The sequence below is a fragment of the Coregonus lavaretus genome (genome assembly GCF_964263955.1).
Source record: "Coregonus lavaretus genome assembly, chromosome: 3".
Lineage (NCBI taxonomy): Eukaryota > Metazoa > Chordata > Actinopteri > Salmoniformes > Salmonidae > Coregonus > Coregonus lavaretus.
In genome coordinates, this window is record NC_139990.1 from 1982982 (window position 1) to 1993446 (window position 10465).

Consider the following 10465-nt stretch of genomic DNA (forward strand, 5'->3'; position numbering starts at 1 on the left):
CACGACTCCAACACCATCATTAAGTTTGCTGATGACACAACAGTGGTAGGCCTGATCACCGACAACGACGAGACAGCCTATAGGGAGGTGGTCAGATACCTGGCCGTGTGGTGCCAGGATTACAACTTCTCACATAACTTGATCAAGACAAAGGAGATGATTGTAGACTACAGGAAAAAGAAGAGGACTGAGCACGCCCCCATTCTCAACGATGGGACTGGAGTGGAGCAGGTTGAGAGCTTCAAGTTCCTTGGTGTCCACATCACCAACAAACTAACATGGTCCAAGCACACCAAGACAGCCGTGAAGAGGGCACGAAAAAACCTATTCCCCCTCAGGAGACTGAAAATATTTGGCATGGGTCCTCAGATCCTCAACAGGTTATACAGCTGCACCATCGAGAGCATCCTGACTGGTTGTATCACTGCCTGGTATGGCAACTGCTCGGCCTCCGACCGCAAGGCACTACAGAGGGTAGTGCGTACGGCCCAGTACATCACTGGGGCCAAGCTTCCTGCCATCCAGGACCTCTAGGTCCAAGAGGCTTCTAAACAGCTTCCACCCCCAAGCCATAAAACTCCTGAACATCTAATCAAATGGCTACCCAGACTATTTGCATTGCCCCCCCCCCCCCCCACCCCCCTATTTTACGCTGCTGCTAATCTCTGTTTATTATCTATGCATAGTCACTTTAATAACTCTACCTACATGTACATATTACCTGTATTACCTCGACTAACTGGTGCCCCCGCACATTGACTCGGTACCCCCTGTATATAGCCTCGCTATTGTTATTTTAACTGCTGCTCTTTAATTATTTGTTACTTTTATTTCGTATTATTTTATATTGTATTTTTTTGTGATTTTGTTTGGTATTCTTTCTTAAAACTGCATTGTTGGTTAAGGGCTTGTAAGTAAGCATTTCATTGTAAGATCTACACATGTTGTATTCGGCGCATGTGACAAATAAAATTTTATTTTATTTGTTTAAGAAACCTCAATATATTGTCCATTTACGACATTAATGTACGCCAATTATGCCCTTCCATCTACAAATACTCATACCTCCCAGACAGTTTATCTAAACCCTTCAATGGATCCTTCCAGGTTAATTCTGAAATGCATCTATATAACACAAGACACTGCGATAACCTTCACTCTCCCCACTGCCACACCTCACATAGTCAACTCAATAACTTCAAGAGAAGACTGGGGGTCAGCCTGATGAACCAAACTACTCAGTAATCTCCTCCATGAAGAATGGGGGTCAGCCTGATGAACCAAACTACTCAGTAATCTCCTCCATGAAGACTGGGGGTCAGCCTGATGAACCAAACTACTCAGTAATCTCCTCCATGAAGACTGGGGGTCAGCCTGATGAACCAAACTACTCAGGAATCTCCTCCATATAGCCTAACTCTCACACACACATTTAAACAAAACAAATACTGTTAGTTTTTTTCGTGATTACTGATCAATTCATTTATACATTGATAATTAATAGATTTCGTTATCTATTTTAACAAACCTTTTTAAAAACATATGTATTGTATATTGATTTTTTGTGGTGTGATTTTTATATAAGCCCTTGGGCTTCCAACCACATATGCACACCATTTTAAAATTGTTATATCTATATTGTTGTCTATCACTTGTTTTCTTTGGTGCAAATAAATTAAACAAAAAAAAATTAACAACATTGATATCACAATCTATATGCAATATTAAAACTGATTTACCCCCTAAAAACTTGAGCAACTGTTCCAGATGACTTTATTATTGCAACCAGTTTTACTGGTGCGCTAGTGAAGTGAGAAATCTGCCCCTCTACCGTTAGTACTGTGCCAGATGTGCCAAAGACAGCCTGCATCTTGTAATAATCTGTTGTGTGTGTGTGTGTGTGTGTGTATGCATGTGTGTGGTTTGTGTGTGTGGTTTGTGTGTGTGTGTGTGTGCTCTCTTGTCCCTTGCTAATGATGTTCTACCAGTGATTTATGTCCAGAATGCAATGCTCACACTGATCAAGGATCAGGTCAGTCAAAACTAATGGCAGATGATGATGTGGCGCACAAAATAAGTTGTCTAAAGATGACTGTTTATGTTTATATCTATGACACCTATTACCTTCAAATGGAAAATCCAATGAAATCACTGAACCGTGGCTCCCTGTTGGTCATGCATTAGACAGCAAAGCAAAACCTCCCATCTTGGGAACCAACTTCTCCGTCTCCCATCTATTTCTGGCTCTACTGATCTATTGATCTATTGATCTTGTCCAGGTGCATGTAATTTGTGTTTTGGGAAAGAGAAGCTTGACAGTAGTGTGTTGGGTCAAACCTAAAGCTACTGCAGAATACGAGGTAGCCTCAAGGTTTCGAACCCCCGAGCTGCCTGCGGGGAAATCTGCAGAGTGTTACCGGCTTCAATATCCTGTACGCTACCTACTGCCATTGCGCCCTTGAGAAAGGCACTTTACCCCTAAGCGCACCAGATGCGCTGCTCGGCAGCAGCTCCTTTGCTGCTCCCAGCCTGTGATGTGTGTGTTGTGTCTGGTTGGGTACTGTGACAGCGAAACATTCATATTGTATTGTATTTTATTACTTATCTCATCAATGCTGGCACACTTCAGATAACCTTGTCTTTAGATACTTCTACGTCCATATGACGTCCATATGTCCATATGGCAGAGATATGCTAGCTAGTTTATTTCAGAAAACGCTTCCATATTTGAATATAGCAATTAATGTATGTTAGAGCACATTCTGACAGTTGCAGCCAGCGATCAAACATTCCTTCACATTATTTACTAAGACTGAAGGTTTCAAGTGTAATGTCTTAATCATATCAAATTTAGCGATTGATATTCATTATATTAGAACTATACTGTGTGGGTATCGGAATCATAGGACGCACGCACACATGCACACGCGCACACACGCACACACCGTGTACTGTATGTGTGTGTTTAGAAGGGCTGTTGAGGAATCAATCCCCTTTGAGCAAATCCACACCAGGCTTTTTTGTATCCGGCTTTAGAGAACAAATGCACTCCTTTTAAATGGATATCTCTGGGTTTGAGAGGTAGAGGACTGACAGGACTGGGTCACACTGAGGGATAGAAATGTGGATCAGTGTTCAAGGAGTAATCCTTCTGATTTCCCCCCCACTGGCTGAGCAAAACTGAGTAACCGGAGTTAAATCTGTATGTGTTTGGCCTACATAATCAACTGTTTTCTTTCAAACAATCAACTTAAAAAACATTCCTCAATCATTCATAAACTAATGGCGGTGGAGCTTTATAATAAGACTTAACTGGATAAGAGCCTCTGCTAAATGACCAGAATGTAGAGTAAAATGTTGACCAGGAATAGGGGGTGCCATTTGATGCTTTCTAGCTCTGTCCAAGGAACCACACCTCAGAGACAGCCCATGGTTGCTGTCCCGAGTGCTGAAATTTTATACAGTCGATTTCCGCGGCCCCGCAGGGCTAAATGCAGTAAGGACAAATTACATTTTTCATCAAATGTTTTATTTTGGGGGGGGGATACTTCAACGGGTCTTAACATTTGACATCAAATAGCTAAATGATCCTTGTATTGACCTTCTTAAAACAATTCCATATAGCTTAGTAGAACCCCATCCCCCGGCTTAAACAGTGCTTAGACTGCAGAGGGTTAAATGGAACACAATTGACTTTTCCATTGTTCACATATTGATTGAGGAAAGCAGTGTGAATCAAGTTGTCACGCCCTGACTCTGGGGACTCTTGTTTGTTGAGTCAGGGTGTGTATTTTCTATGTGGTGATTGTCTATGTTGTATATTCTGATTGTCTCCGTGCTGCTGTGCTGTTTGTTGCTACTTGGCTACCTGCCAAACTATTCACGTTTTACTTTTAATAAACGTTTAATCAATCTCTGTGTTCAACAAATTTACCAACTTTTTAGTTTTGTCCTCACTCATCTTTTTTCGTTAAACTTTTTCACCCCGGACGTTTTATCCCGAGACAGAAGAGTCATTTTCCTGTGCGTTTTAGCTGCCAATTTTACTTTATTTTCCTTTTTTCCATCGCAACTTTTTTCCCTTATTCAACTTTTTCACTCCGGACGCTTTATCTGGACATGGTTCGTCAACATCTTCAACAGCCGAAGCTAAGTAGTAACATTAACATGATGTCTTCTAATTGCAGTCGCTGTACTCATAATATACAGGAGAACGATCGCCTTACGGCGAGAATAGCTGTGCTACAAGCCCAGCTTCAGACGCAATCGTTAGGCAAGGGTAATTTCAGTGTAGGAAAGGAAGAAACAGCGTCTGTGCCACCAGTAAGTACAGACAGTAACGTTAGTATAAATCCCCCCGCACAGTCCCCGCAGCCGGACAACTTTCTCATGGCTTCTGGAGGGAAATACTGTTGGAATGCTCAACCGGTGTCGCTCATTCAACCGACAGAAACCTTCAACCGGTTTTCCCCATTATGTAGCGAGTCGGAGTCTGAGTCTGAGTCTTCTCTTGTCTCTACTCCTCCCGTTACGGGGTCTGAGACGCCGAAGGCTCCCACCATTAGCTCTGACAAATTGAAAACCCTAGTCATTGGCGACTCCATTACCCGCAGTATTAGACTTAAAACGAATCACCCAGCGATCATACACTGTTTACCAGGGGGCAGGGCTACCGACGTTAAGGCTAATCTAAAGATGGTGCTGGCTAAAGCTAAAACTGGCGAGTGTAGAGAGTATAGAGATATTGTTATCCACGTCGGCACCAACGATGTTAGGATGAAACAGTCAGAGGTCACCAAGTGCAACATAGCTTCAGCGTGTAAATCAGCTAGAAAGATGTGTCGGCATCGAGTAATTGTCTCTGGCCCCCTCCCAGTTAGGGGAAGTGACGAGCTCTACAGCAGAGTCTCAGCACTCAATCGCTGGTTGAAAACTGTTTTCTGCCCCTCCCAAAAGATAACATTTGTGGATAATTGGCCCTCTTTCTGGGACTCACCCACAAACAGGACCAAGCCTGACCTGCTGAGGAGTGACGGACTCCATCCTAGCTGGAGGGGTGCTCTCCTCTTATCTACCAACATAGATAGGGCTCTAACTCCTCTAGCCCCACAGTGAAATAGGGTGCAGGCCAGGCAGCAGGCTGTTAGCCAACCTGCCAGCTTAGTGGAGTCTGCCAATAGCATAGTCAGTGTAGTCAGCTCAGCCATACCCATTGAGACTGTGTCTGTGCCTCGACCTAGGTTGGGCAAAACTAAACATGGCGGTGTTCACCCTAGCAATCTTATTAGGATAAAGACCTCCTCCATTCCTGCCATTATTGAAAGAGATCGTGATACCTCACATCTCAAAATAGGGTTACTTAATGTTAGATCCCTCACTTCAAAGGCAGTCATAGTCAATGAACTAATCACTGATCATAATCTTGATGTGATTGGCCTGACTGAAACATGGCTTAAGCCTGATGAATTTGCTGTGTTAAATGAGGCCTCACCTCCTGGTTACACTAGTGACCATATTCCCCGTGCATCCCGCAAAGGCGGAGGTGTTGCTAACATTTACGATAGCAAATTTCAATTTACAAAAAAAAAAATGGCGTTTTCATCTTTTGAGCTTCTAGTAATGAAATCTATGCAGCCTACTCAATCACTTTTTATAGCTACTGTTTACAGGCCTCCTGGGCCATATACAGCGTTCCTCTCTGAGTTTCCTGAATTCCTATCAGACCTTGTAGTCATAGCAGATCATATTCTAATTTTTGGTGATTTTAATATTCACATGGAGAAGTCCACAGACCCATTCCAAAAGTCTTTCGGAGCCATCATCGACTCAGTGGGTTTTGTCCAACATGTCTCTGGACCTACTCACTGCCACAGTCATACTCTGGACCTAGTTTTGTCCCATGGAATAAATGTTGTAGATCTTAATGTTTTTCCACAAAATCCTGGACTATCGGACCACCATTTTATTACGTTTGCAATCGCAACAAATAATCTGCTCAGACCCCAACCAAGGAGCATCAAAAGTCGTGCTATAAATTCTCAGACAACACAAAAATTCCTTGATGCCCTTCCAGACTCCTTCTGCCTACCCAAGGACGTCAGAGGACAAAAATCAGTTAACCACTTAACTGAGGAACTCAATTTAACCTTGCGCAATACCCTAGATGCAGTTGCACCCCTAAAAACGAAAAACATTTGTCATAAGAAACTAGCTCCCTGGTATACAGAAAATACCCGAGCTTTGAAGCAAGCTTCCAGGAAATTGGAACGGAAATGGCGCCACACCAAACTGGAAGTCTTCCGACTAGCTTGGAAAGACAGTACCGTGCAGTACCGAAGAGCCCTCACTGCTGCTCGATCATCCTACTTTTCCAACTTAATCGAGGAAAATAAGATTAATCCAAAATTTCTTTTTGATACTGTTGCAAAGCTAACTAAAAAGCAGCATTCCCCAAGAGAGGATGGCTTTCACTTCAGCAGTAATACATTCATGAACTTCTTTGAGGAAAAGATCATGACCATTAGAAAGCAAATTACGGACTCCTCTTTGAATCTGCGTATTCCTCCAGGGCTTAGCTGTCCTGGATCTGCACAGCTCTGCGAGGGCCTGGGATCGGGAGAGACACTTAAGTGTTTTAGTACTATATCTCTTGACACAATGATGAAAATAATCATGGCCTCTAAACCTTCAAGCTGCATACTGGATCCTATTCCTACTAAACTGCTGAAGGAGCTGCTTCCTGTGCTTGGCCCTCCTATGTTGAACATAATAAACAGCTCTCTATCCACCGGATGTGTACCAAACTCACTAAAAGTGGCAGTGATAAAGCCTCTCTTGAAAAAGCCAAACCTTGACCCGGAAAATATAAAAAACTATCGGCCTATATCGAATCTTCCATTCCTCTCAAAAATTTTAGAAAAAGCTGTTGCGCAGCAACTCACTGCCTTTCTGAAGACAAACAATGTGTACGAAATGCTTCAGTCTGGTTTTAGACCCCATCATAGCACTGAGACTGCACTTGTGAAGGTGGTAAATGACCTTTTAATGGCGTCAGACCGAGGCTCTGCATCTGTCCTCGTGCTACTAGACCTTAGTGCTGCCTTTGACACCATCGATCACCACATTCTTTTGGAGAGACTGGAAACCCAAATTGGTCTACACGGACAAGTTCTGGCCTGGTTTAGATCTTACCTGTCGGAAAGATATCAGTTTGTCTATGTGAATGGTCTGTCCTCCGACAAATCAACTGTACATTTCGGTGTTCCTCAAGGTTCCGTTTTAGGACCACTATTGTTTTCACTATATATTTTACCTCTTGGGGATGTTATTCGAAAACATAATGTTAACTTTCACTGCTATGCGGATGACACACAGCTGTACATTTCAATGAAACATGGTGAAGCCCCAAAATTGCCCTCGCTAGAAGCCTGTGTTTCAGACATAAGGAAGTGGATGGCTGAAAACTTTTTACTTTTAAACTCGGACAAAACAGAGATGCTTGTTCTAGGTCCCAAGAAACAAAGAGATCTTCTGTTAAATCTGACAATTCATTTTGATGGTTGTAAAGTCGTCTCAAATAAAACTGTGAAGGACCTCGGCGTTACTCTTGACCCTGATCTCTCTTTTGACGAACATATCAAGACTGTTTCAAGGACAGCTTTTTTCCATCTACGTAACATTGCAAAAATCAGAAATCTTCTGTCCAAAAATGATGCAGAAAAATTAATCCATGCATTTGTTACTTCTAGGTTAGACTACTGCAATGCTCTATTTTCCGGCTACCCGGATAAAGCACTAAATAAACTTCAGTTAGTGCTAAATACGGCTGCTAGAATCCTGACTAGAACCAAGAAATTTGATCATATTACTCCAGTGCTAGCTTCCCTACACTGGCTTCCTGTTAAGGCAAGGGCTGATTTCAAGGTTTTACTGTTAACCTATAAAGCGTTACATGGGCTTGCTCCTACCTATCTTTCCGAGTTGGTCCTGCCGTACATACCAATACGTACGCTACGGTCACAAGACGCAGGCCTCCTAATTGTCCCTAGAATTTCTAAGCAAACAGCGGGAGGCAGGGCTTTCTCCTATAGATCTCCATTTTTATGGAACAGTCTGCCTACCCATGTGAGAGACGCAGACTCGGTCTCAACCTTTAAGTCTTTACTGAAGACTTATCTCTTCAGTAGGTCATATGATTGAGTGTAGTCTGGCCCAGGAGTGTGAAGGTGAACGGAAAGGCTCTGGAGCAACGAACAGCCCTTGCTGTCTCTGCCGGGCCGGTTCCCCACTCCACTGGGGTTCTCTGCCTCTAACCCTGTTGCAGGGGCTGAGTCACTGGCTTGCTGGTGCTCTTTCATGCCGTCCCTGGGAGGGGTGCGTCACTTGAGTGGGTTGAGTTACTGACGTGATCTTCCTGTCTGGGTTGGCGCCCCCCCTTGGTTTGTGCTGTGGTGGAGACCTCTGTGGGCTATACTCGGCCTTGTCTCAGGATTGTAAGTTGGTGGTTGAGGATATCCCTCTAGTGGTGCGGGGGCTGTGCTTTGGCAGAGTGGGTGGGGTTATATCCTTCCTGTTTGGCCCTGTCCGGGGGTTTCTTCGGATGGGGCCACAGTGTCTCCGGACCGCTCCTGTCTCAGCCTCCAGTATTTATGCTGCAGTAGTTTATGTGTCGGGGGGCTGGGGTTAGTTGGTTATACCTGGAGTACTTCTCCTGTCTTATCCAGTGTCCTGTGTGAATTTAAGTATGCTCTCTCTAATTCTCTCGTTCTCTCTTTCTCTCTGAGAACCTGAGCCCTAGGACCATACGTCAGGACTACCGGGCATGATGACACCTTGCTGTCCCCAGTCCGCCTGGCCTTGCTGCTATTCCAGTTTCAACTGTTCTGCCTGCGGTTACGAAACCCCTACCTGTCCCAGACCTGCTGTTTTCAACTCTTAATGATCGGCTATGAAAAGCCAACTGAGAGACCTGAGCCCTAGGACCATACGTCGGGACTACCGGCCGTGGTGACTCCTTGCTGTCCCCAGTCCGCCTGGCCTTGCTGCTATTCCAGTTTCAACTGTTCTGCCTGCGGTTATGGAACCCCTACCTGTCCCAGACCTGCTGTTTTCAACTCTTAATGATCGGCTATGAAAAGCCAACTGAGATTTATTCCTGATTATTATTTGACCATGCTTGTCACTTATGAACATTTTTGAACATCTTGGCATGGTTCTGTTATAATCTTCACCCGGCACAGCCAGAAGAGGACTGGCCACCCCTCATAGCCTGGTTCCTCTCTAGGTTTCTTCCTAGGTTTTCGCCTTTCTAGGGAGTTTTTCCTAGCCACCGTGCTTCTACACCTGCATTACTAGCTGTTTGGGGTTTTAGGCTGGGTTTCTGTACAGCACTTCGAGATATTAGCTGATGTAAGAAGGGCTATATAAAATAAAATTGATTGAAATTGATATTCTAGTATGTGTATTTCTATGTTGGCCGGTGTGGTTCCCAATCAGAGGCAGCTGTCGCTAGTTGTCTCTGATTGGGGACCATACTTAGGCAGCCTATTGGCACTAGTGGGTTGTGGGATCTTGTTCCGTGTAAGGTATGTTGTTTGTGTACCATGGACTTCACGTTTCGTTTGTTGTTTTGTCGCTTGTTTATTCGTTCCAAATAAACATGTATGCATATCACGCTGCGCCTTGGTCTGACCCGTCGATGAACGAACGTGACACAAGTGCAAGAAAGAAATATAACACTGAGATATAACAGACTAGAACGCTGAAACAGGTCAATTTTTACCAATCAGATCAGCTCTGAAAAAGATATGATGTGAAAAGATATGATATGATTTGTCAAAAGACCAATTAGTGGAAAAATGATCAGAATTGGGCTGCCTGTGTAAAAGCAGCTATTTATATCTCACCCTCCTGCGAGACAAGTCCTTATGGCATCAAAAAGCTTTTAAAGCCTCACGTGACAGCAAATCGATGGCTCATTGCTTAGTTACAGGTGAGCAGTACTTTGGTGTGTCTGAACCCACAAAACTTTCAGCGAATCCTATAAAGAACCTGCTCTGAAGGCTTTCCTGATGCCACCTCTGGGGGACTAATACTGATGAATACTCAAAAATATTTATACAGCAGAGGTCTGTGTTCAAATATTCCCATGCCATCAAATGGTAGCCTACTATCAAGACGAAAAGGCTGATGGATGCGTTGAACTCAACATTGGTGTTTGGCTTTAAAAATGCATCAAAGAAGACTGCGATTGTAGTTTTAATGAAGTCTATTGACAAAAATGTTAAATAAAATTAATTCACACCACATTGAGCTGATTTCACACCAAAAGTCTCTGGAATAAAAGTGTGAGGTCACTTGTGTCCACACCAAATGTCTCTCCAACAAAAGTATGAGTACTGTGTCCTTACCGAACTCTCGTGGCACGGAGATGGAGTTTACGCAGCTGTGTCCTGAGGTGTAGTTG

At 43.7% G+C, this 10465-nt stretch overlaps 2 protein-coding genes across 3 annotated transcripts in view; both read right to left on the minus strand.

Annotated features, from left to right (window-relative positions):
* The window catches only part of LOC311125099 (focal adhesion kinase 1-like), a gene marked incomplete at its 5' end in the record, with an annotated part of 1344976 nt that overhangs the window by 286627 nt on the left and 1047884 nt on the right, over positions 1-10465 (minus strand). The gene's annotated exons all lie outside the window — the stretch shown is intronic.
* Positions 1-10465, minus strand: part of LOC311110282 (CUB and sushi domain-containing protein 3-like) — a gene marked incomplete at its 3' end in the record, with an annotated part of 541145 nt that overhangs the window by 206002 nt on the left and 324678 nt on the right. Inside the window, 1 exon segment of the mRNA XM_084152993.1 lies at positions 10410-10465. This exon segment is cut by the window's right edge and continues 61 nt beyond it. Coding sequence (XP_084009119.1) covers positions 10410-10465 — 56 coding nt within the window.